Source organism: Mustela erminea, chromosome 18, assembly GCF_009829155.1.
Source record: "Mustela erminea isolate mMusErm1 chromosome 18, mMusErm1.Pri, whole genome shotgun sequence".
Lineage (NCBI taxonomy): Eukaryota > Metazoa > Chordata > Mammalia > Carnivora > Mustelidae > Mustela > Mustela erminea.
Window position 1 is genome coordinate 59977856 of NC_045631.1, and position 26435 is coordinate 60004290.

A 26435-nucleotide genomic window follows, 5' to 3' on the forward strand; every position below is an offset into this window, starting at 1 on the left:
CTGGGGGGCTGGTGACGGACACTGGGGCGGGCGCGGGCTGTGGTGAGAGCTGTGAAGTGTGTAAGGCTGACGAGTCACAGACCTGCACCCCTGAAGCAAGTAATACATTGTATGTCAATAAAAAGGGGAAAAAAAGGCATGACTGAAATTATTATTGCTGAGTACATAGTGATTACCCAAAACAAACAAACAAACAAACCAGAAACCTTGCTGCTCTTCTCATTAAAGTCTCTTTGTTGGAAAGATAGTGTTTTCTTTTTTTAATAAAAATGTATCATTTATGTTCATATGTAATAGGTTTGTAATTACTAACCTTAAATGAATTAATAAAAGTGAAAAAAACGCAGTTTTAACTGGCAACATGCTACACTTTAGTAGTTTTAGTTGGCAAAAGCTCTTTGAGATCTTCTATAATTTTTAGGAGTATAAAGGGGTCCTGAAACCAGGAAGTTTGAGAATCGGTGGTTTGTGAAAAGGAAGATGACATTTATTTAGTGATCTGTCAGCTCTCTGAATGTAGGGCTGAGTTCTGGCTTCGCAGTCGGACGTTAGCGTTTCCTGCCGTCACAGAGACGTCTCCCCGCGGTCGTGCTCGCGTCGCGCAGAACCATGCCCCTTGGCCTTGTGAGCCCTGCACAGGAGGCTACTTCGGCAGCGTTCTCCTTCTGTGGCCTAAATCAGAAAAGTATTGTGCCCTGTGTGTGTGTGAAAGAGCTTGTCTGAGGGCCGTGGGCACAGCACAAGAATAAAACCTTGAAAAATCAGCAGAGAACCAGCCATTACTGAAAACCGAACATTTTAATTAAAAATATCCATCACAGGGTGGCTCTTCTCTTACTTTATTTCTCGAGCGTGGCGAATGTTAATAAGCAGTGGTTGCGCCTGGTGCCACAGTAAATTGCCAGTTGGTGAGTGGGATTTCTTCCCGTGAAGCGCTTGTAGATGGAACTCGGCAACATCTGTTCTTGTGACAACGGTCCCTGGCAGTGTTGGCTCAAGTGCTTTTCAGAAGTTAGAGACGGGAGGTTACGAGAACTTTCAGGAAATGCCTGCCGTGCTGGTGTGGGCCTCGGAGTCAGAGAAGGAAAACACGCGACTTCCTTGGTACCCATGTCTTTTCTTTTCTTTTTTTTTTTTTTTTTAAAGATTTTATTTATTTATTTGACAGATCACAAGTAGGCAGAGAGAGAGAGAGGGGAGAAAGCACGCTCCCCGCTGAGCAGAGATCCCGACATGGGGCTCGATCCCAGGACCCCAAGATCATGACCCGAGCCAAAGGCAGAGGCTTTAACCCACTGAGCCACCCAGGCGCCCCTTTGTACCCATTTCTGCACACGCCGCGTCTCAGCTGGGTGACCTGTTGGGTCGGCTCGTGGTCTGGGTGTGAGAGGTACTGCGTGTTGTACCCCAGCACACAGTTCTGTCTCTGAGACATTAACTTCTTCCCCCAATTATTCTGTCGGAAAAGGCTAGAGGGTTCAACATTACGACCCTCTATTTTCCTGTTCATTCATTCACGTGTATCTATACATAGTATCTATTCATAGTATCTATACATAGAGATAGAGACTTACTTATTATATGTTTTTAAAATGAAATAAGGGGGAAGTTGGCCTGGTCTTTCTGCCTTTGAAGTTGTTATAGACTAAGAATTGCTCAGATTGGGGAAGGATGCTAGAATTCTAAAACTTTAAAAAACTTACTATGTGGGCTGAGTGGGGGTTTCTCGTGCAGAGTAACCGTGGGATTCAGATGGGTTTTCTGATTCTATAAAAAGAAATGGACCCTTAAACCAGCTCCCAGCCTTTTCTTACACATCTGGTTTTATGCGACAGGGAGGGAGGCCTGGACCCCTGCGGTGACAGCCATGCTTGTCCCCTAGGAGGACGTGGGGTGTGGCAAGGTGCCGAGGCCGTGGCTTCCCGGCAGAAGTGCTTGTGGGGCATCCAGGTGGCTCAGCCGGTGAAGCATCCGCCTTCAGCTCGGGCCTTGATCGCAGGAGCCCCCGTAGGCTCACTGCTCAGCGGGGAGTCTGCTTCTCTGGCTGCCCCTCCCCCACCTCTTCTCTCTCTCTCATAAAAATAAGTAAATACAATCTTTTTTCTTTCTTTCTTTCTTTTCTTTTTTTTAAATGGAGTGTTTCTGAGTACTTGCAGCCTCTGTGGGTAAGGCGTATGGCATGTGGTTGGGGTTTTGATGTTTTCACCAGTATCGCCAAGCCCTATGGGTTTTTCTTGTAAGGGCTTTGGTCATCAACCAGTGCCCTGCTGGTTAGGGGTGCAGCATTGTGGGGAGACCCTGCTGGGAACTTTCTTCCAGTATCCCTGAAATCTTCACTTAGCCTCTGGGCTGATATCAGTTTAAATCTTGATAACTTTTCTGGTTGTCATAGTTTTCATTTTATTACCATGTAAAGCTCAGGGCTGGAGAGACTAGTTTGAGCATCTGTGCCGGGTCGTTAGGGCTCAGTTAGCTCGGGCAGGTGCAGTGAAGCCGGGTGCGCTGGAGACCGTGGGCTCCCGGACGCAGTTTTGCGGGGCGCTACTCTGTGTATGTTTTGTGTCATGGATGTTTACATTTCATTTTAAGGAGATCGGCTTATTCCTGCCTTGCCCTTCCAGTCCTCACATCTTTCTAGTTGGAATCGGAATCGATAAACAGAGGATCGACCCATCTGTTAAAAAAAAAAACAAAAAAAACAAAACCGGAGTAAGAAAGCAGGATGTTTACCTTTTCGGCTAATCTGTTGTCAAGTTTTCTTCTTGCATTTCCCTTTTCCGTCTCCTGCTCTAATTCTTCCAGACCGGCAGGCACTGTGAGGCCCAACTGGTTGGTTCGCCTTAGCAGCTGGGAGTCCTCTCACGGGCACACTTGTGGTCACTGCAGGGACATGTGGTGCCTCGCACTTAGGGCTGGTTACCGACCATATGTAGTGCTTCTTGGGGGGTGGGGGGGCTCGTATTTTGTTTAGCTTATTTCTTTGATCGCGTGCCTTTTAGTTTTGTCCCTTTATCCTCGATGACGCTGTTGGTATTTTGGAACTCCTGTCGAGAAAGCCCTTTGGAGAAGAGCCTGCGCAGTTGCCACGCGGAAACCGCCTTCTCTTGTTTAAATGGACTTTCCTGAGCCGAATGTGCAAGATGACTCGCAGTAGCGAGCCGGGTGGCCGCATGCCCGGTGGACAGAGCCCGGGGTCGGGGCGCGGGGCCGCTTGCTCCTGCAGGAGGGCGAGGAAGGAGCCTGCCTCTCAGCTGCTCTTGTCCTGGGCCCGGAGGCCTCGGTGTCCCTGGCCGCTAGGGACGGGCGCTCACGAGAGCAGCGGGAACAGCTCTGGTTTCTGCCGCGCTGCACAGGTGCGCCCTCAGCAGATGCATGTCTATGGCTGACTCGTCTGGCCCTCTCTGGCTTGACATTGGAGTGAGCTTGAAAGAAGGTTAAGACGTAGTTCTGTGATCTTGGGACCACGCAGCCCCATCAGCAGAAACTCGGCAGTCAGGCTGCAGGGGCTGCGCCTCGGACCCCGCAGCACATTCTGCGTTTGGGCGCTCCCACTGGGGCCCTGTCTCCTAAAGGTGGTGGGGAGCAGTGGGGACTGGGAACAGGCAGAAGCTGGGTTTTCTAAAGACAAGTGTGCGTGGGCCGCGTGGAGAGAAGTGGAGCCCGTGGGTGCCATCCGCACGCGCTTGCTGGGGGGCAGCGGGCCCTGGAGACGGCCCTTGGACCCAGAGGCTTAGAGGTGGGAATCATGGCGAAGGACTCAGGTAGGAGGCATTTAAGAAAGGAGCAGTCAGAGCCTTTGACAGCTTAGTCAGTAGAAAGGATGGGGCGTGGGGAGGCCCAGGTAGTGACAGAAGAAAATGCCTTCAGGTTTCTGGATTGAGCTGGTTGGGGTGTGCTAGTGTTCCGTGGTCACTGTTTCTTACTGGGAGCTACAAAGGAATTTAAGAACCGTAAGGCTATCCAGTTTATTGGGGAAGAGATCCCCGGTAGCCTTTAGTTTTTCTTTTTAAAGATTTTGAGAGAGAGCGAGCCAGCGAGAGAGAGCAAAAGAGAGCCCGGGCGGGGGCGGGGAGACAGAAGCAGGGAGGGAAGAGCCTCCCCGCTCAGCAGGGAGCCCGGTGCGGGGCTCAGTCCCAGATCCCCAAGACCATGCATGACCTGAGCCGAAGGCAGACGCTTCGCCGACTCGCCCCCCGGGCACCCCTCAGTAGCCTCTTCATATCAGGACGTCTCCGAGTGCAAGTCAGTGTTTGCTCACCTTCTCGAAGGGTGGCCCTCTCCCGGGCCGCTCCTCTCGGTTTCCGGAGGGCCTTTGCAACTTCGAGCTCAGGGGTCATGCTGACCGCGGGAGTTCCTTCTGTGTTTGGAGTCTGCCCCTGGGCTGGCAGCAGAGCACGGGGTGTGGGAGGTCCCTGTGGAGGAGGCTGCTGCGGACCGAGCGAGACCCGCAAGCGCTGTGCGGGCGGCAGTCGCTCTGTGGGACGGTCCGCGGCCCGGAGGAGCTCTAGAAGCCGTTTCACACAGGACTTGGTGGAAGCTGGGCCCGTGCCGTGTGCAGGCCTGCTTGGCCTGAGCTCTCCTGCTACGGGGGCCAGACTGACAGGTGGGCCAAGAGACAAAAAATGTCTGGCCCCTGCTTCTGGTTGACTGTGTTGTCCCCATGCAGCCAGTGACATTGACACTTTGCCTGTTGAACGGTGGGGTCTCCGTTCCTTCCCCTTAAATCTGCCCCTGTGACCAGGGGCCATGGGACCTCCGAGACCAGGTCCTAAAAGGCTTCCCCTCGGGTCTGCTGGGGTTCTGGTTTCTGGAGCAGTCACCTTGGAGTCAAGGAAAGCCTGTGGCCATAGGGAGAGGCCTCCAGAGGGCATGCAGCCCCCAGCCACTAAGGCTTCTGGCTAAGGCCCCAGGCCTGTGGAGTTGGGGTCAGAAGCACCCACAGGGCCTTCCTCTGTTCTCAACCTGCGGAGTCAGTGAACATAATAATATGGTTGTTTGAGGGGCGCCTGGGGGGCTCAGTCAGTGAAGCCTCTGCCTTCAGCTCAGGTCATGATCTCAGGATCCTGGGTTCAAGTCTCGTGTCAGTCTCCCTGCTCAGTGGGGGTCTGCTTCTCCCTCTCCCTCTGCTGCTCCCCCTGCTTGTGGCCCTCTCTCTTTCTCTCTCTGTCAAACAAATAAATAGAATCTTAAAAAAAAAAAAAAAAAAAAAAGATTGTTCTATACCGCCAGGCAGGAGAGTTTGTTGAACACATTTGGGAAGCTGGAGCTGGTGTCGCCATATTAAAATCCTAAAGCCTGTGCCACTGGCTCTGGGGTGAGGTTTTGGGATGAGGTGAGGGCAAAAGCCCCAGTGCCTCGTGGAGGCTGGTAGGGCTCGAGCGCGCGGCGTCTGTCTCCTCCCTCGGTTGCGATGAACAGTAGGTAGTGCGCGGTGCTGGTCCCCAACAGGCCGGACTCAGCCGACACCCGGAAGCGAGACAGGGAGCACCTTATCGCAAGCTGGAGGGAAGGGGTCCCCGTGGTGGTGGCGGCAAGCCCAGTGCCCCTGAGGCTGTGCTCTGTCAGCTGGGGGACACGCACGGCGTCCTCCGTGTACCTGGTAACCTAGGCCGGGGCGTTTCTGGGCAGAATATGCCACGTGCTGTCTGGCCTCCGCTTGCTGCCGGTGACCGACTTGGAGGGGAGGCGGGAGGCGACGAGCCCCTTCAGCGTGAGGGGACAGGGCTTGCTGGGCTCAGGCAGAACCCCCTCCTCATTCCGTGCCTCGTCTCCAGGCCAAGGGCCTGTGGATGAAGAGGGGGCTGCGGGCAGGCGGCAGGGCCAGGCCGGTCCCAGGGGGTCTCTGCTGCGGCACCGGCCTTCCTGGGGGACAGCGGGCACTGGCCGCTGGCCTGTCCTTGGGGGGAGGGCGGAGAGGGCGTGAGCCTGTGGGTTCAGCTGTGTGTCCGAGGGGCTCGTCAGTGGGCGCTCCCGGAGCCGCCTGAGTCTGTAAAGAAGTGGTGTGTCTGCTTGGGCTGGAAGACATGGGGGCCGCAGGAACGAAGGGTCCCGGCCCCCGGGCTCCTGAGGGGAGGGGGCAGGCTGGCGAAAGCGCCCCATGCAGGCGTGGGCTGCTTTCTGCGGCTCCTGGAGCAGCCCCGAGAGGGCGGCCCCAGGAGCCTCCTGCCACCTCCTGCTCCCGGCCTGGCCTGCACGTGTGCACGGTGGGGACAGGGACACCCTGGTCTTCAGGCTGAGGTGGCACTCCCAGGGGACTTGGGGGCGCGTCGGTGCATTTTGCACGTGGAAGGATGTGGTACGTGTCCAGCGGGGAGCCTGGGGGGCTGTGTTTTCCAGAGACGACCACACAGTGGCTCCCACCCCGCAGCCTGTCCCTGCCGTGTCGCTGTGATGCTCCCGTCGTTGAGAGGCCATGTCCCTTTTCCCTTGCCGTGGCTCTGGGCCGGTGTGACTGTGGGAGGAATGACGCTCTGTGTCTTGGGGGCTACAGACCGCACAGCTTCCGTCATGTTCTCTCAGGGACACCGGTGCTTGGGCCCAGGCCACCAGCTGCGAGGGTTCCCAGAGCAGCCCTCCTGGGGAGCCCATGGGGGCCACACGGTGGTGTTCCTACTGACGAGTCAGAGAAGCAGCTTCCGGGTGGCTCCAGTGCCAGGCAGCGGCCGCCTTTGCGTCGGGCCAGCCGAGACATCGCCGAGCAGAGGCAGCCGCCCCTCGGGCCCTTCCTGGATGCCTGACGTGGAGGGTCCCCAGCTCAGCGGGCTGTGGACGCAGCGGGACTTGGCCCTGGCGGCCCGGCCGAGCAGACGGTGCTTCGCGCTGCCCGGGAGTATTTTTCCCTGGTCTTTGCGCCCCTGGCGGCCGCCGCGGACCTCTCCTGGGGCGCCCACCTTGCACGCTACACTTTCCCTATTTGTATGTCTGGGGATTCTTCCGGAGCTTCGTGAAAAGTGGGGACTGTGGTGGGGCTGGGATCTGCCGCCCGCCTTGCCCGCCGTGCCGTGTACTTTCATGATGAGAAACACGGACACAAGGATACAAGGACAATCTCACTTGTACCCAGGCAGTCTGACCTGTGGACTTTGTTGGATAAACGTAGAAGGACCTTAAATCGAGCTTACTCTGCCGTCGCGCCGGGAGAGGAGCTGCCCAGGAGCTGGGAGAGCAGTTAACGCGCGGGGCGGGGAGGCTTCGGCACAGAGCGCGGGCTTTCGGGGCGGGGAGGCTTCGGCACAGAGCGCGGGCTTTCGGGGCGGGGAGGCTTCGGCACAGAGCGCGGGCTTTCGGGGCGGGGAGGCTTCGGCACAGAGCGCGGGCTTTCGGGGCGGGGAGGCTTCGGCACAGAGCGCGGGCTTTCGGGGCGGGGAGGCTTCGGCACAGAGCGCGGGCTTTCGGGGCGGGGAGGCTTCGTCACAGAGCGCGGGCTTTCGGAGCAGAAGGTCTGCTTGGAGGTCTGCTTTGTAGTCGAGTACTAATACACATTAAATTTAGGGACCTGGAGAGTAGGGTACCTTCCGAGCCATCCAGTGCTATTTGTAGGAAAGCTGGGGGTTGGGAGGGGTTGGTGCATTCCTTGAGGGGTTGAGGGAATGAAGGGGAGAAATGCTGACTAGCGTTTGGTTGCACAGAGGGGGTACGCGTGGGCAGAGGGCCCCAAGGCCACCCCCTCCTCCACTGGTTCACTCGCAGGACTCCGAGACTCAGCGCGTACCTGTGGCCACCACGACCTCAGTGAAACCACAAAGGGAAGAGGGACGTAGGGCAGGGGCTAGGGCCTAGCGGTACGGGCTTCTGCGGGTCCTGTCCCAGAGCGGGACCCGGACACGCTGAGTCCCCGGCAGCGAGTTAGGACAATATGTGTGGGATGCTGCCGACTAGGGTCGCTCCACAGACACTCAGCACCCGGCGTCTTTATCGGGGGCTGCTCATGGAGGCACCCCTGCTTGGCAGAAACAGAAACCCCAGGAACACGGAGCCAGCTCCTGTCGGGCACTGAGCTGTAAGCATAGTCACGAAAGGGAAGTAGCAGGTTCACCGGGAGAAGAAGAGACTTCGTGTTGTAGAATTTCTTGTGAAGCGCTGGAAAGAAAGGGAGCTTTCCTGAGCTTGTGTTCTGTGCGGGCGCTGAACGCGGGCGGAGTCGTTATGTGAGACCGGCCTTGCCTCGTGACTGGGTGGCGGTCTCCGGGGAGGTGCAGCTGCATTCCAGAAGGGCTCGAAGCCCATACCCCGTCTTTGTAAATGGAGAGACTGTCCTGGCACAACTCCCAGAGCTGGGGTTTCGATGGAAGGGGAGCAGAGAGCTGCCCCGGGGGCTGTCGGAGCAGGAGGCGGGGGGCTGTCGGAGCAGAAGGCGGGAGGCAGGCTGCATGCGGCCCGGCACCCCCAGGGGTCCCTGCGGGGAAACATCCACCCCCAGCCCAAGGCGCGTGGGGCGGGCTGACCCTGAGCTCTGCCAGCCTCCTGCGTGCCGCAGCCGGGCTCCCCTGTCTGTCCAGTCGCTTCTCAGATGGAGGTCCATGCGGCGTGGGTCTAGAGAATGATGACTTTGGTGGATTCTTTTGTATTCAAGTAAAATGCGGCTAAGTAGGGGTTAGTGCCGTCCAGGTCTTGAGGTTGGTCCGTAGCTAGCGATGCTCCCAGATGGCCCTGGGGCTGGAGTTTTAGGGGCAGGTGTTGCTGGAGCCCAAGGTTAAGGTTGCAGCCAGGTCAAGAGGAAGGAAACAGTACCTTCAGCTCAGTATTTCAGAGTCGAACTATGGACGGCCTGGGATTCGGTCCTCCTCTTGGACGGAGTCATAGTTTGTGATGACAGTGATGTGACCTTGCCGGTCTCGTGTTCTTGGAGGTGAAGGGGGAGAATGTGGGGAGGTGGTAGGTGGCAGAGCAGATGCTCTGTGAAACCCTTCCCGAGCTTCCAGAGGCTGTGAAAACGCGTCGGCTGGTGCCTGGGAGCCCTGGGCAGGGCTCCGGTGTAGCTGCGCCCTGGCAGGTGTCCCGAGTGGAGGCGTGTGCTTGGAGGGACCGCCTCAGGTGTCTTGTCCAGTGACCACTCCAGACACACGGGCCGGGTTGGCTGCAGAAAGCACCCAGCGGGGTTTCGGTCCTGGCTGGGGCGTTTCTCTTCCTGAGCTGCCGTCCGGAAATGTGTGGGAGCGGCAGTACCGCTCACCCGTGTTTGGAGATGGACAGTTGTGTGGGGAGGACCCAGGTGGCGCGGGGACACAGCGCTCCTTCAGTCTGGTCGCGGTCTGTGGTGGGGGTCTGACCTGTGCGGCCAGCGTGCCTTGGGGTTGGCTCGCTCTAGAGCAGACCGTAGCTGTGCCTGGGAGCTGCTCTGACCCTGGACCGCTGTCCTGTTACCCACGAGCTCGAGGTGAGGATCCTGTGGAGGTCAAGGGTTCAGGAGGCGGTAGAGACGCGGCACAGGGTCCTTTTCTGTGGGCGTCTCTTACCAGTCACTTATGAAGGAGCTGGTGTTCTTGCTCACTGGTGGTTTCCCACGTGGTCTTCACAGATGGGCGCGGCCAGGCGGCGGTCCCTGCGACTCTCGGTTTTCCAGTCCACGGACTTGAGTAACTTGGACTCTGGGAGTAGTTCTGTTGTCCCTTGTATTTGCGCGGTTTTGTTTTAGGGATGACACCGTAGGAGGTTATTTGCCCGAGGCTAATTTCAGACTTCTGTCTGTCTGTCCTACCCACCCACCCATTTACTTATGCACGATTTACCTACCAGTGTGTTTTCTCTTAATCCGTCTATGCATTTCACCCGCCGTCCATCTACTCGTCCGTCTCTCCAGGCGCTGTCTGTGCCCCAGCCCCTTTATTCACTCGTAACCTCTATGTCTGCCTGTTTACCCACCCGTGTGCCTACCTGCCCATCTGTCCGTCCATCCATGCATGTAAAGGTCGTGTGTGCGTGCGCGCGTGTGTACGAGTTCTGCGTGTCTGCACTCTCGGTCCGTCCTCTCTCCCGCCTGTGCCGTGTCTGGCTGCAGACTTTGCTCGTCTGTTTGCACCCCGGCCCCTGCCCCCGGGCCCTGCGGCTGTTGCGCACTTTCTTCTCTACACGTTTTCCGGTCCTGCTGTTGGTGTCTCAGGCCGCCTCCTCCTGGGTCCGCCGTACAGATCTGGTTTGCTCCCGGACCACTGTTTCGTCCTCAGCTGGGTGTGCCACTGTTGTCGCGCACACTAGTTTCTCGCGTGCGTGTGGGTGCTTCTGCGTAACTTTCTGAAACACACGAGGGTCTTGGAGTAAGTGTGAAACCATCGTGCACTGGTGTCTGTGAAGCAGCTGTGCCGGATCGCCTGGGACCGGCTGCTCTGTGTGCAGAGTGGAGGGACGTCCAGCCCGAGGCTCGGGAGCTCTTCTCCAGCACGGGGCGGGCACCTGGCCATGCCCGTGGTTCTCAGACTTCTGTCTTCCTCGGCACCTGTGCTGTGCTCCCGGCAGCGACAGGCTCCCGTGCCCTGAGGCTCCCGGGCGAGTGCACGCGGGCATCGCTGTCTCTGGGGAGTGGCTCTTCGTGTCTCTGTCTCCGGCGGCGGCCGCGCTCCCAGCGTGCGCGAGGGGAGGCACGGCGGTGTCCACGCACCGGTGGATGGAAGAGGCCAGGTTGGAGGGAGCAGTTAAGAACGTGCTGTCGTCCCGGAGGACAGACAGGCTGACGCCTAAGGCAGTGAACCGAGGGGACACGGGAAGTGCAGAGTGAATGTCACTGTGACAGAGCACCAGGAGTGCTCTTTGACAGAGCCGAGTGACTGGCAGTTCCTGTCCCTGACACAGGGGGTGATGCACAAGGGACAGATTTGGGGTGGGTGAGAGCAGGGGACGGTGACAGAGAGAGAGAGGCCAGAGGGCAGCAGGACACTAAGCTGAGGAGGAGAGAACTGCAAGGGGGAGGCACCCCCCCCCAGCTCCCCCTCTTCCTCCTCTACCTGCTCGCCCCACTCCGCCTCCCATCCCCCGTAGATCTGTGCGGTTTTACTACTTGCATTATACAGTCAGCTAAGCAGAATGGAAAACATTTCCTATTCCTGGTACCGGCAGCAAAAGCTCAATTATACAACATAATGTGATAGAGACGGAAAACACTTCTGAGTTTTGTTCGTGTGATGTATAATGTTCCCTTGTTGTCAATTACCGTAGCTCATTAAAGCGCGCGAGTGTTGTTGTTCGTAGGGAGGGTTCAGTGGGATTCACCTACTTGGCTAGTAATTAGAATGCGATGAGGCTGTAATGCTCCCTGCCCTCGGGGCGGTGCGGTCAGCTAAGGCGGGGGGGTACCTGATTCACTGGCCTGCTGTGGAGTGCTGGGCAGGAAACCTTTGGGGACAGGGCAGCCGGTGGTGGTCTCAGAGCTGGGCTCCTGGGTGGTCCTTGTTGGGTAGCCGCCCGCTGAGGGGGTGAGTGGGCTGTGGGCCTTCCCTATGGGGTCTCTGGGCCCACGGCAGAAATGCCTGGAAGGGGCATCCCGTGTCGCTGATAAAGAGGAGGCCAGAGGAAGCTCGGCTTTCTGGACAGGTTGGAATTCACTGCTGAAGGAAAGCCCAGAAAGCTCTGACACAGGCTTAGTTTGGGGCTGAAGGTGCTGCGTGCCTGCCGTCAGGTCAGCAGGGTCGGCAGGAAGCGGGTCTGAGGTTGAGGGGCTGCCGCAGCTCTGGTCTTCCTGCTGAATTTTGGAGGGCGCAGTTACATGCAGTCTGGGCCTTGGAACGGTTTCCAGAACTTACCCTTCCGTGGGAACTAAAATACTTTTATTTACCTGGAAGCTGATTTGAAGCAACAGACATAGTTTTGCTTCGGATCTTGGCATCGGTTTTGTCTTCTTCAGCGAGGTGGCTGCAGTCTGTTTGGAAGAGCCCTCAGACAGCTGGAACAGTCGAGAGACTGGGACGGTGCCGGACGCCGTAGCTCCTGCTCAGTCCGTTCACGGTGTGCCGTGTTGGCTGCCTTCCTCCCGTTGCGTGTTCTTGAGTCACGCGAGAGCAAGTAGACACGGGGTGACTCTTTCCTCCTGAACTCAGAGCATCGTGGAGTGCGCGCCCTCCTGCCGGCCCTGACCCAGAGCTCACTCTGAGGCGTCAGCTCCGCCCCCTTGTCACAGTCAGATGCCTCACCCCGGTCCACATGTGTCTGGCTGTTTCATGACATCTTTCACAGCTGTTTTTAAAGCCAAGTTCTACTGGTTACGGTGGTTTATAGTAGAACTTTTTTTTTTAACAAGTTGACTTTTTTTTAATGATTATTTTTTATTTTATTTATTTATTTATTAAAAATTTTTTATTTTTTATAAACATATATTTTATCCCCAGGGGTATAGGTCTGTGAATCGCCAGGTAACAAGTTGACTTTTTGACAAAGGGGCCCAGGCTGGTTGTGCTGGTGCTGGAGAATGTCTCACGTTTAGGTTCTGCTGATTTTGCCTTCTTGGTGTCGTCTGACTTGTTCCTCTGTCCCCTGCATCTCGTGCGGACCGGCAGTCTCATGGTGAGGCACGGTCATGTTCAGTGTCAGCCTTTTGGGCCAGCACGTCGGTGTGTTGGTGATGACTTCATACTGTGTTCGTGAATCCACTTACAACTCCGTACACAGTCCTCTCCTTTATCTTTAAAAATAGGACGGGCTTTTTATATGAGTCTTAATTTTATGCTCATCACGCTTAATCGATTGCCTAGTAGTGAAATCCTGGGTTGGAAATCTGGTTTGCTTTCCTTCCATTGGAGATCTCTGAAGTCATTCTGATTCCCGGCTTTCTCTCGGAGACTCATTTTTTCTCTGAAGCCTGTGTCTTGTGGTGATAGGAGTACTTTTCTTTGAACTTTTAATTTAAGCTGATTTGAAAACTGTTGTCGAAGATGTAAGGCCCCAAAACTGGGTGGGATTTTAAGGGCGAAATCATATATATTAGTGCATGTGTGCAGTTGTAAAAAGAACCAAAAGCACCTGAAATGTCACAGCTCAGAAACGTCACAACGGCTCCCCAGAGCCAGGGATCCCCCAGGTAGCCTCTTCATGTGGGTGAAGGACACCCCGTTGGCGCGCCGCGCAGCCTGCCCAGCTGTCCCCCCTCCTCGCGCCCGTGACCTGCGCTGCCCCGCACTGCTGGCTGGCCTGCGAGTTCTCTCTCCAGACTCAGGCTGAATGTCACTGCTCCTTGCTGAGCTGTCTTCATTTGTGTCAGACACACTGAGCGCTGAGCCCTGCCTGTGTCATCCCACGAGCCCGTGACTCCCGCCGATGCCTCAGGCGTTTGAGGAAGGCCCCACCTCTTATGCCTTCTTTTTTGTGCTTACGTTCAATATGCGACAGCATTTATCTGTGGACACTTCCACGAAGAACAGATCGGATCCAGGAGAGTCTCCGTGGTTTCCCGGTGGGAAGCACTAGGGAAATGGCATTAAGATTGCAGCTGGGCCCCGTGTTCTGTGGCGATGACTGCAAAGATGACTTGTCTCAGTCCCCAGGGTTGGCTGTCGTAGGTGGATTTCCTGTTACAGGAGAAGAATACTGACTCTCTTCCTGGTATTTGCCGAGGGCCCCAGAGGTACTGCTGGAATAGTGGGGAGTCCTTGGCTGTCTTCCAGCTTCTGAAAGAGCAGACGCGTCGTCTCTGTTTCCCACGTTTATCCAGGGCCTTCCTCTTGTGAGCAGGGTCCCAGGGCCTGGGGCTTCAAAGGTGACCTGGGAAGGTGGACAGGCCCACAGTCCGGAGCGGCCCACCCACGAATAGAGGCTCTTGCAGCCCCGTGCGTCGGTCCGAGATGCCTGGTGGGTCAGGGGCGGGTTCACAGAGAGGGGGCAGCGGGGTGGCCTCCCTGAGGGAAGGGACTGGCCTTCAGAGGTTCAGGGGCCTGGCTGTGACTCATGTTCAAAACGCTCCCTGCAGGGTGTCATTCATTTTCGAAATTGATTTTGCAAATTTTTTTTAAAGGAAAAATGATCAATCTAGATATTGTTTTTCTGAGGTTCCACTTGGATTTTTCTCTAAAATTAATCTATCAAGAGGAGAGTTTCTGCCACCAGCACTCACCTAGCTTGCTTTCTTTCCTTGTCTCTCAAGTCAGAGGTTCTGTGGGGATTGTTAATGGTTTTTATGGCCTCTTCAGGACTGACCCTCGTGCGTGGCAGTCCGCAGAAGAGCCCGCCCCCTTCACAGACCCGTGCTTTTAGGTGAGGTTTTGCTTCGTTCCCACGCACCACGGTGCGTCGCATGCTTTCACAACAGTTTCTGAGAGCGGGGCAGATGGAGAATGTCGAAGACAAAATGTTTTGGGCCGAGAGGCAGGAGTGTCGAGAGGAGGGCCGGCCCCTGGCGGGCTGCAGGAGACGCCTCAGCGCTCGGGTCCGGACTCCTGCTTTGAAGCAGGGGGTGGAGACGGACCTGTGCTCGCACGTGATTTTAACTTCTGGGCCGTGGGCCTGGCCGTAGATCCGGGCTTGCGGTCAGCTGCCCTAGCAGCCCCCAGCCCCCAGGAAGTTCACGGCGCTGTCCCCTCCACCGGCGGGACTTCCAGAGAAGTTGGAGCGTCAACGTTCATGACTTCGTGTTGATGTTCTCACCTGTGGCCCTGTCCTGTGGTCACTGCTCACTTAGAGAAGTGCCCTACGGGGGCAGTTCTGACATTATTGTAGGAAGATGAGGCTTGCTAAGCCTTTGTCCTTTTGTGGGTGGCGGGAAAGTCACTGGCCGCCCGCTGCGGGCCCGCGGTCCCCCTCCCACCCAGGCCTCCCTGCCTGCCCCGGTGTGCACAGGCCCCTGCGGCTCTCGTTCCTGGGCCCTCCCGTAGGAGCCTTCCGAGTCTCCTCCTGCAGACCTGCCGTCCAGCACCAGCTGTGGACCCGAAGCGCCGTGAGGTCAAGGTGCTCCTTCGGCCACTTCAGACTGTGGTCTGTTCAGGGCGTGGGGAGATTCCTGATGGTGGCGGTTCCCTGATGGCCCAGCTCGGACCTGTCACTCCCTTCTTATCTCCCTGACACACGGTCAGCTAGTCTGTGTGAGACGGGGGGTAAGGGTCCCACTCTTTGGGTAATGGCACCTTGGAAACCCCCGGGTGTGATGACCCTCGGGCAGGTGATGATTACAACGTGCCCGTTTCCTGAGCTCCAACAATGGCTTCAGCTTCAGAATGTCCTGTCTCGTCCCCCAGAGAGCCCCAGAGCTCTTAGTTACAGCCATCAGAGTCCATGCAAGGTGAGCCGAAAAGGAATTTGTTGAAGGCTCTCTAGGATGACTTAGAGCCAGACTCTGAAGTTACGAGACGCCAAGGGGGCTGAACAGCGGGGACATTGGGAAACACCTTCTGGTGCCGTCCTCATGGTGTCCCTGCCATGCAACTCCCTGTGGGGGGGTGGGCTGGCCCTGTTGGATCAGACAGATGCGTCTGCCCGGAGGAGGGAGGCCACACGCCGGCCCCTTCGTTGTAAGAGTGATTCACAGTTGCTCCATTTTCTCCCTTGGGAAGGTAGTGCCCATACTACAGGAAGTTGCCCTGATGTCCAGAAGGTGCCGAGCAGGGGGCCACAGGTGGCAGATGTCTGCAGCATCCTTTCCCGCGGGAGCCTCCGAACCGGAGCCTTCTCAGTGTCAGCGTGCAGACCTCTGCCGGGTCTGTGCCTTCCATCGCTGCCGCCCCGTAGCTGCACGCGCTGCACCTGTTCTCTTTGGGGTAGGAGTTTCTTCCCTCCTTGTTGGTTCTTTGCTGTCCCTTTGCATTCTTGCCGCGCCTCATGCAGGCCTTTCTCTTTTACCGCGGCACCCTGCGGGCCTTCCCATCCCCTGGAGGAGCCTTCCCGAGAGCCCCCGAGCCATGCTCTGCCCCACAGTATTCATGAGGTTGGGACCCTCTCCGTGGCCCCGTGATCCGGGTGCCCTGGGCCCTCCCCTTGGAGCTGCGGGCCCTGTGAGAGCTGCTTCGTCAGCGCTGCCGGCCAGCCAGGACCCGGGGTGGGAGCAGCAGGAAGTGGCTCCACTTCGCACCCTTGGACTAAGATGTTGCGAGTGCCAGTTATCAGGGTGGCCCAGGCCCCCCGGGGCTGCGTCCCCAGCCTGCGTGGGAGCTCTGAGTCATGCTCTTTGCCGTGGGATTGTCTCTGCGAGTGCGTGTCTCGGGATCAGACCGCTGGATAAGCAAGAGGGGGGAGCAGCTCGTCCTGAACAAACCGCTCGCTCCCGCGGTGCTGCTGCCCATTTTAATTTGCGTCAGGAGTGGGAAAGCGGCAACCCAGGGTCTTAGCCAATGAAAGAAATCTCTAAGCAGCCTTGAAATCAGCCCATTTATTGAAGGAAAATCTCATTCCCGGGAAAGGAATTTCCGCAGCAGGGTTTATGGTGTGCGCTAAACCGGGAAGGGCTGGAGGAGAGGGGCCTGGGAACCGTTCGCTGTGCGCGTGCTGCCAGCGCCGGGTGCTTGCGGGTCACAGGACCGGATTCTGTGAGGCTGGAGGCTCGGGCCAGAGCCCCGGCTTGTCCCCGGGAGCGCGCCGCCGCCTGCATTGCGTTTCCTCTCACGATCCCAGTGCGCTCGTTGCCTTGGATACTCGTCTAAGCTGCCGCTGGCCCGGCGAGCTGTTTCTCTGCCTCAGAATGTCATGAAAATCACACACACACACGCGCGTGCACGCACGCACGAGAGAGATCCTTGACTGTTGTAATAGAATCATTTGATGGCTTTGCCCTGCTTCTAGAAATAACTTGTTTACGCTGGAGAATTAGAAAATACACAGAAAGGCCGGGTACAGAGGGAAACCAGGAATCGTCTGCACTTTCCTCTCCTCGGAGAGCGAAACCACTTGTGACATTCGGGTTTTTATTCTGCGTCTTTGCATGTGCGTGTTTACACACTCGGGATAATAACGATGTGGACGCGGTTTTGTGCCTTCCTCTTTCCACCCGAGTTCTGTTGGGGCGCCTCTGTGCCGCTTAGCAGTCCTTAAAAATACATCTTTTTAACAGCTCTACTGAGATATAATTCATATACTGTACAGTTTACCCATTTACCAATGGAGCCCGCCATCAGACGTGGGCGACCTGAAAGTATATATTTTTTTAAGATTTTTTTATTTTGAGGGGAGGGGCAAAGGGAGAGAGAATCCCAAGCAGACCCCCTGCCGAACCTGGAGCCCAGTGTGGGGCTCCACCTCAGAACCCTGAGATCATGACCTGAGCCAAGACCCAGAGTTGTACACCTCACCGACCGAGCTGGCCAGGCGCCCCGGAAAATGCATCTCTGAAGGCACTGTCACGGTCCGTCGTGGAAGAGATGGCATCATTTCTGTCTGCCGTTGAATTCTGCCCCGCAAGCCTGTCTGACCCGGGGCTCTAACAGCACTGAAGTTTAGCATATTTGGATTTTACGTTGTTGAATTATTTAGAGTTAATTTGTAAGCGACTGTATCTTCCTGTTCTCTGTGACAAAGTAGTTTTATTTTCACTTTTTAGGTAAGGAGACTGGTAATTACTTGGATTTTCTTTTTAAACTTTAACCCCATACGGTGTTGTAAGAAGAGGCATCTCTCCCTCCGCCTACTGTGAGAAGGTGACTTCTCAGAGGACGGTGGGCTGTGTCCCTGACGGACGCCCGCACTGACGTCCAGGCTGGCCCAGGTGGCATCAGCGAGACCACGGTTTCAGGAGGCGTCACAGAAAGGTTCAGTGTAGGGTTCCTGCAAGAAGGGATTTCTCCAGTTTCTTTAAAGCAGTTACGATCTCTATAATACAGCTATTTTGTGTGCAACTCTTTCATTTGATTTTTAGGGACCTGAATTTCTCCAGGGCCTGGGACGCAGGAAGTAAGAGCGCACCCAGGGTCCCGGGTGGTTTGGGGCGGTGGGAGAGGTGAGAAAGGGGCGCTGTGGCGCGCAGGATGGAGAGGAGGGCTGTGAGCACGGCTGTGATTTTCCACGTTGAAAAGTTACCTGTTGTCTCTTCCCTTTTCATTAGCCTGCCTTACAGGAGTGGAGGCAGATTTTAAATGCAGGGAACTATAGAGAGAATTTAGCCTCAAAAAAGAGAGCTGAAACCTAAACGAGGCTTCTGGCTGAAGGTAGGGAACGGACTCATAAATTCAGGAACCTCGCTGGCTCGGTTCCTCGGAAATGAACAAAGGAATATGCAGATGGGGAATCGCCAGGTTGCCGTGGCTGGTGGCTGCTGACGAGATCTGTGCTGCGCCGCAGGGCCGGGCGGCGGAAATTCCATTTGATGTGCTCCTTGCGAGGTTTACTGTTCACGTCTCTCTAGCCGTCTTTGGGATGGGAGTAAGGAGGCAAACCTGCTTCTCCTTTTTCTCAACTCGACACCCCCCCACCCGGTCCCCGCCCCATGGTGTATCTGCTCTGTTTGCTGTGTGTTCTAGTTTCCGACTTCCTTTATAAATTATGCATTTGTGTAGCTTCGACTCTGCTCAAAGTTTTTGCTTGATGCTCTGAATCTTAACGAGCACTGCTGGGAATTGGGTGGCTTTGCCTCAGACAGGCAGGGGGTAGTGGATGGTGGGGCAGCCTCCAGCCTGCTTCCTGGTGCTTTCCCATTACACCTGCTTGTGAGTCGGGCTCACCGAGGGGGGCGCGGAAAGCAGTGACGGGCCGCTTTAACACACTTGTAGTGTCTTCATTCTGCATACAGCTTGCGGGCCATTGTGTGTAGGCTTTGAATTTACTATATTTAGGTTTGATTGTGCTGCTTGATCAGCTGTATCTTTTAAAATAGATGTGGTCGGGCACCTGGGTGGCTCCGTTGGTTAAGTGACAGCCTTCGGCTCAGGTCATGATCCTGGAGTCCCGGGATCGAGTCCCACATCGGGCTCCCTGCCTGCTTCTCCCTCTGACCCTCCTTCTTCTCATGTTCTCTCTCAAATAAATAAATAACATCTTAAAAATAAAATAAAATAAAATATACATGGTTTATCAAATCAGTCAAGTAGGAGAAAACAAAGGAATTGCTGTGATTCTGTTTTGAACTCTTTGAATGGCGGCAGGCGTGAATGTATTTTTAATCATTGAGGTGCCACATGCTTGGGGACAGGTTGGGTTGGTGGTCGGTCTGCAGTTCTGAACCCAGAGAGCTCTGAACACTGGCAAGGTGTTCACCTCTTGTCTTGTGACAAAGTGGGTGTGACCTGGTTAATAGTCTCTATCCTGTGGGGAGTGGATATTTGTGCATTTCACTGTGGAAATTTTAATGGTTTTGAATATGGAATGTATGCATTCCCTTTTGGGTATCTTCTATGAGATATGAGTCATGTACCGTATTATCCTTTTGTAAATTTGAAAACCTTTGAATTTTAAAACAGACCCGGTGCCGGCGGACTGAAGGACAGGATGCTGGCCAGGCACTTCAGGAGGGCCATTCCCTGCTGCCCGCTGTCCCTCCCAGCCACGGTACGGTGGAGCCCAGAATTGTAGGGCAGCTTGTTCCGTGCCTGCAGGGCTGCTTGTGGTATGGCCGGAGGGCCCAAGCCTGGCACTAGAAGGCGAGGATTGGAGAGGTCCCCCAGGCCCTGAGAGGTCGTCCGTACCTGCCTCTCGCTTTCAGGGTTAGGCTCTTGTTCAGGAGCGATTAGAACTAACGACATGACGAAGGTCACGTTTTCCATGACCACTTAATTTTCATAGCTTCTTGAGATGATACTCTTTCAAGTTCAGAATTAACCTCCGGGGACATAACTGTCATCTTCAATTACATGGCACTGAAGAAGAAATGTTTTAAAGCCCCAAATGGTTATTTTATATACCATTATGCAGTTTTTGGTACATTAAATTTCATGGCCCTTACGTTCTCTTAATGCTATGACTGTATTATTAAAAAACATTAATCTGGAACTTTTGGAATGAGAAATGAAAATAAAACATCAAAAAGGCACTTTAGAGTCTAGCTAAGAATTTCGAACTTACCGTGTTTGGGATCAGGCCAACATGACTGAAATTTGCAGGAGGCACAAGACGTGTTTGATTGGCTTAAGGATATTCACTGGTAGTGTTTCCCGCTGGTGGAATTAAATTGGTTCTGCCAGGTATGTTCTTCTAATCCGCGTGTCCGAATACTCTTCATCTCTTTTGTTTTCTTAAAAAGTCATCACTCAAGATGTAGGGTCAGGTGTGTGTTCTATGAGCAAGGACAAGTCAGATTCTCTCTTTCCGCGTTTTCCCCTGATGGAGGGGAGCGGATTTCACGTCTGAGGGCCACGCTGTCCTGTTGCTCACCTGCAGAGTGGCCACGGGGACATCTAGTCACCATCGAAGACTGTGCTTGGTAACAGGCCTGGGGACATGGGGCCCTTTAGCATCTCGTGGATGAAAGGGTGATCACTGGGCTTCCATTAATATTTCTGTCTAAGCCCTTAGAGACTTCCTGACATAATAATTTTGTAATTAGATCAGTAACGATTTGGCCGAGAATTGTGTGTTTAAGCTTATGAAGTGCGGTTGTAGAGGTTGGAGGAAGGGGATGTGTCTGGAGTGTCGGCTGAGGAGGAAGACGGCGGCCCCGTGCCCGGGCTGGCGGGCGCTGTGCGGATGCCCTACCTCGTCCTGCACCACCCCCCCGACCCCAGGGAGGCTATGCCAAAAAGCAGGTGGAGACATGAGCACCAGGTTCCGGGCCCTTTAGGAAAGGATTACAGGGGCCGAGGGCTCAGGTCGCTCGGCCCTCTGCCCGTTGGGGGGTGAGTGTAGCTAGAGGCGGTTGCTCGCAAGTGGTCAGAAGTGACCTAGCTTGGGGCCTGCCCTGAATCCCCGAGGCACAAGTGGGGGGAGTGTGGGGGTTCACTGAGCACACATTCCCCGAAGCGGGGTGCCCCCTTCCTTCCCAGGGCCCAGGGCCAGCTGGGGTGGCTGCGAGGCCCGTGGCTCGGAGGCGCCGACCTGGACCTGAGGCCCCGTGGAGTTGGCGTCCCATCACGGAGCTGCGTTCGCTCCCTCGGCTGGGCCCTGTGAAGGACCCTGGCAGTTCGGGAGCCCGATCCCCTCCCCCCTTACGTGGAGGGCCACGTTAGACTACGGACAGCCTCTAATCTCCGGTGGGGCAGACCGAGTTTTTGGAAATAAGACCTGACCCGTAGAGGCGGATGTTTTTTCGGAGCAGGCATCCCTTCCGGCAGGCCCAGGGGTGACAGAGTGAAGCGGCTTGGAGCTCGCTGCAGGGTGAGGGTGACCGCCTCCTGACCCCTCCCGGTTCCAGAGCGCAGGACAGACCCCTCGCTTGAAAGATGTTGCAGGGCGGCTGTCAGTATGACCCACACGGCCGTAGGAAGGCCACAGAGACGTTTCCGCGGGGCTCCCAGTTTGGAGCAGCTTCTGCTCAAAGGCCCAGTTTGCCGTAAGACGGCGGGTCAGCGGTGTGGGACCATCGATACTGATCACTTAAATATTGGAAAATGACGAAGCAAAGCAATAGCCATTGCTGTTCTCTGATTGATTTTCTGCCCTTTCTCCTGACCACGAAGGGACCATTTGTTTTTTATGGTTCATAACAAGAAGATTCTGGCCTGTGTCCATAGTGTTGTTCTTTTCGGCCGTCTCTGGCAGCAGGCGTACAGCTCCTTTAGAAAGCGACTTACCATTAAGAAATACATATATTTTAAGACTGAATACGCTCCCCCACACACTTTAAATTCTGTTTTGAACACAGGTATCTTTTTCTTGATGCGATAAAGATTATGCCGGTTCCCTGCTCTCCGAAACCCATGCACTCCCATGAAACCTCTCCTGAGCCGAAACGGCAGAAAGCACAGGAACATTCATTCGTGTGCGAGAACAATTTTGAGCGTCCCCAGACCCCAGAAATGGCCTCTCGGGCTCTTCTGAGACCTTAGGGACACATATTGCTAATGCACGCAGTAAGCGGAGGTGAAACCCCGATGCTCTCAGACACGGCCCAGAGCCCGGGATGGGGGGTACGGGATGCGAGATGCCGTGCGTGGCCCCGGGCAGGTGCACCACTTCCACGGCCGCGGCCGCATGGCCAGGTCCGCTCGCCTTTCCACTTCTTGCCTTTCCCCTTGTCTCATAAAAGCAAACACCCCCTTTGGGTTTTGGTTGTCGGGAACAGGTGCATCAGTACTTGCACTCAGAGGTCTTTCGTCGGTGAAATGCGCCAGCACGAGCTTCGGGAAGGTGGTGATACGTGTGTCTCCTGTCCCCGCCGCATTCTCCGTGAAGACACACTCATGACATCTCATTAAAACCAGCACGAAGCTCGCCGTTGCCATGTTCTGTAGGCGTTAGCGACCGTATTCTGGAAGTTGTGGGCAGCGCCTACACCTGAAGCAGGTAGAAAGGAACGAGCCGTTGGAAGGGACGAGACAGACTCATTATTCGTAGCAGTTTCTTTGTCAGCTTACGGGCCCTGTGGAGGGTTACCAAGAAGTAATTACATTTAATGAGGAATTTAATAAAGTGACTAACGGAGGCGCTAGCGGCTATCCCGAGAAACCACGATGGGGAGAATACATGCCTCGAAGCACACTTGCCCCAAACATCCGTGACGTGTCCAGGGATAATCCTAAAGGAGATGAGCAGGACTTCTTGGTGAAGAAAACTAAGAAAACAGTACTGACAAGAGCAGACTTGAATAAATGGAGAAACGCACTGTGTTCCTGTATAGAGAAATTGAGTATTAGGAGGTTGTCCCTTCTTGCCAAAATTAATTTATATGTTTAGTACGATTTTTTGGGTGTTTTTGAATCAACTCTTGTTCATTTAACATTATAAGAATTCAGGTGTCATTCTGTTAAGAGAATATAATGGCGTGCTTGAACATTCCCTTATCTGCTTAAAATTGTCGTTTCTACTTGTTCTTCATGATAAGAAATGCTGTGAAGAGAATCTTTACACACAGACTTCCCCTTTATTATATTTTTTGGTATTTTTGTCTGACATATTCTCACAGGTGGAATTCTCGGATAAAGAAAACAATTTAAGGGGCGCCTGGGTGGCTCAGTGGTTTAAGCCTCTGCCTTCGGCTCAGGTCATGATCTCAGGGTCCTGGGATCAAGCCCCACATCGGGCTCTCTGCTCAGCAGGGAGCCTGCTTCCTCCTCTCTCTCTGCCTGCCTCTCTGCCTACTTGTGATCTCTCTCTGTCTATCAAATAAATAGATAAAAATCTTAGAAAAGAAAAAAAGAAAACAATTTAAAATGCTCAGTGTTACCAATATGCAGTTTAATGCAACTTTAGTCAAAGTCTCTATGGGATTAAAGAATTGAATAACTAACTGATTAATGTGGGAAGAAAACAGATGAATATAAAGAAAGCTAAGTAAAACTTTAAAAAAGATTGTGAGAAAGGAAAACTTCCCTCCCAAGCATTGTGAAATGTTGTAAAGAGAACTTAAATCAGTGTGGTGCCAGTACAAGCACTGTTGATGTGATGACGGATACATTCAGTTAGCCTGAAGTAGAATTTGTTTTATCTGCGAATTTATATATGCTATAGGCATCCTACAAACCTGGGAGTTTGGGAATTATTTAACAGGGGGAATTGGTGTGATTGGCTAGTGTTTTGAGACAGAAACTCTTCCTCCTGGTGTGTCATATAGCACAGCAACATCCAGATGGCTTGTAGGGTTAAACGTAAAACACCCAAGAAATCCACTTGCACCCTCACTGAGCGGGATGTCCCGGGCCCCGGGCATGTGCGGGATGTTGGCGTTCATGGGGGTCAGCTCTGGTCTCGGGAGCCCAGGTCCAAGGACCCTGCCAGCAGGAGAGCACGGTGCTGGGTGGCACTGCCCCCACTAGGGTTTGGGGACAAGCGTTCCGGAAACATGGCTGTCTGCACAGAGACCGCAAGGGAGAGTCGGGGTTGGTGGAGCGGGAAGACAGGCTTCCAGGTCACACCCCAGGTCATGCCAAGCGGGCGGAGCATGTGGAGCCACTGAGGGTGGGGCCGTGGCAGGCGGGTGGCGTGCTCAGCAGGAATTGCGTTCTCAAGATTTGGGCGCGCTGAGCAGTTCAGGTGGGGGTGTTGAAGGTTTGGGACGGACGGAGCAGGGCAGTGAGCAGGTGCGTGTGAAGGTATGCTCCTGCTGTATCGCGGACAGGGGACAGGGCGGCAGGGGAGGCCGCTGCAGCCCAGAGCTGGCGTGGACTTGGCTGTGGCTGGGAGCAGAGATAGCGAAGGTGACGGGCCCAGGAGGCAGTTAAGAGGCAGGACGAAGCAGGCAGGGTGGGGAGTCAGGGGTGGTCTCTGATGTTCAGGAACAGGAGTCGGGGGGTGGGGTGTCAGGGCTGATAACCAGCTCGGAGCCCTCTCGTCTGTTTTAAGTGACACCCCTACCACCCTCTGCTGCCATTTTGGCTCCTTTGATTTATGGATGTATCCTCACCACCTGAAAACAGTGATGGGCACCTAGCAGGTGCTCAGTAATCGTTTGAAGGATGAGCTGCAGGTTTCTAGCTTGAGCAGCTGGGGCTGGAGGGCTGACATTCTGCATGCTGGGCCGCTGGAGAAGGAACAGGTCAGATCTTCAGGAAGCTGCGTCAGATGATAGAAACAAGGCTTGGTACGTCCAGAGGCAGGAAATGAATTGGATGGCAAACACCAGACTAGGGCAATATTTGCAGCAAAAAATGTGGATGGAGCCTTTCATATGTAAAGAGTACACAAAGTCAATTGGGAATAGTCATTACTGCCAGTGCCGTGGTACAGACACGAGTAGGAAATCCACAAAACAGAAAGTCACAAATTGTGACCACACATTGGAAGAAGTTCCAGTGTTACTAATACCGAAAGAATGCTACCGAAGGAGTATGACAATTTTTCTCTCCCCAAGTCAGAATGACTTTAAATGAGAGTAGCATAGCCTGGTCAGAGTGTAAGTTTGTGCAACATTTTTGCAAAGGACTTGGGCAGAATGTAGCAAGTGCCTTCCTATTTTTCAGTCAAGTAGTTCTGTTTCTGGACACGTATTGTAAGGAAGCATGCGGAGGCCTCTCCCACTGTGGACCTCTTCCCGCCTGCTCTCGTTGCTCCGAAACCCCTCCAGAGAGGAAGCTACTCGGGCAGGACCTTGGGGTGGCCCAGGACAGCTGCAGAGGCCAGCGATGGGGGCAGGGCTCCATGCATTCTAGGAGCATCTCTGAGCTGGAGGAGTGTGTCATTGGGATGCATATTGAATAATTTTGTTTCTGTTGTGTTTCCAGATGAAGACGGTCAGCGTGGCCTTAGTTTTATGCCTGAATGTCGGCGTGGACCCTCCCGACGTGGTGAAGACCACCCCCTGTGCGCGTCTGGAGTGCTGGATCGGTAGGTGCGGCCCCTCCCTCCTCCGTGGGCTGGGGCGGGGGTCCCTATGGGCTCTGGGCTGGGCGGGGCTTGCTCTAACCCCTTCGGCCCCCCGCCCCCACTGACTGAGTGCGCTGCAGGCCGGCCCTGGTTTTTGTGAATCAGAGAGTTTCATTCCTTTTTGAACTTTTGGAGCCTTTAAGGTAGGAGTTGTCCTATACGAAGCGCTTCAGGGACAATTAGGAAGTAATGATTATTTGGATTATAGCACTTTCTCCTTTAAATTTGCACGTGGTAGTAGCTTTGTATTCTTTTTAAAAAAACGGAGCGGCTGCTTCGTGTGTGCACTGAAGGAGGCCTGGTTCTCCCTGAGGAAGGCCTGCCCAGTGCTTCGTAGCTCGGTGTTGCGGGAGGATGGCATTCGGCCGTCACCGTTCGGCAGGATGTTTCTTAGTCTGCTGGAAGTTTTTTCATCAAGAATCAATGCCGAGGGGCGTCTGGGTGGCTCAGTGGGTTAAGCGGCTGCCTTCGGCTCAGGTCCTGGGATCAAGACCCACATCGGGCTCTCTGCTCAGCGGGAAGCCTGCTTCCCCCTCCCTCTGCCTGCCGCTCTGCCTGCTTGTGCTCGCTCTCAGATAAATAATAAATAAATAAATAAATCCTTAAAAAAAAATGCCGATTCTTACGAAGTGCTTTCTCAATGTCTCGGACATATCACCTGGCTTTCCTGTCTAGTTTGTTGATGTGAATGACGCTGATGGAGTCTTGGGTGTTAAGCCAACCTTGAATGCCTGGCGTTATCTTTTTAATATATTGCTGGATTCGATGGCGAATAATTTGTTAAGGAGTTTTTCCAGCTGTGTTTGTGAGTGGTATTGGTTTGTGGTTTTCTTTTCTTGCAATGTGTTTGTTTGGTTTTGGAAGCAGGATAATGATGCCCTCATTTAAATGCGTGGAGACGTAGCCCCGTTTCACGGAAGACTTTGCAGTGAATTGGGTATTATTTTCTCTCTAAACTTTAGCGCAGTTTAACAGTGAAGTGTGGGGTTTTTATTGTTTGTTTTGTGGATCATTTAGTTCTTGATCGGACTGGGGGCCACAGCACACCCCCTCCAGCTTTCTCCGTCTCTCAGCAAAAGCAGAAAATCCCTTCATCTGCTTTAAAAAACGAAAATTGCAAATGACATATTTCCTCTGCTATGTGAAGGCCA

At 54.5% G+C, this 26435-nt stretch overlaps 1 protein-coding gene across 4 annotated transcripts in view; it reads left to right on the top strand.

Moving 5' to 3' along the window:
* Positions 1–26435, top strand: part of RPTOR (regulatory associated protein of MTOR complex 1) — a 306996-nt gene that overhangs the window by 38441 nt on the left and 242120 nt on the right. For all 4 annotated transcript variants that reach the window (XM_032322464.1, XM_032322470.1, XM_032322466.1 and 1 more), the window contains exon 2: positions 25143–25245. In XM_032322464.1, the coding sequence (XP_032178355.1) occupies positions 25143–25245 (103 nt within the window). The remainder of the gene's footprint in view (positions 1–25142; positions 25246–26435) is intronic.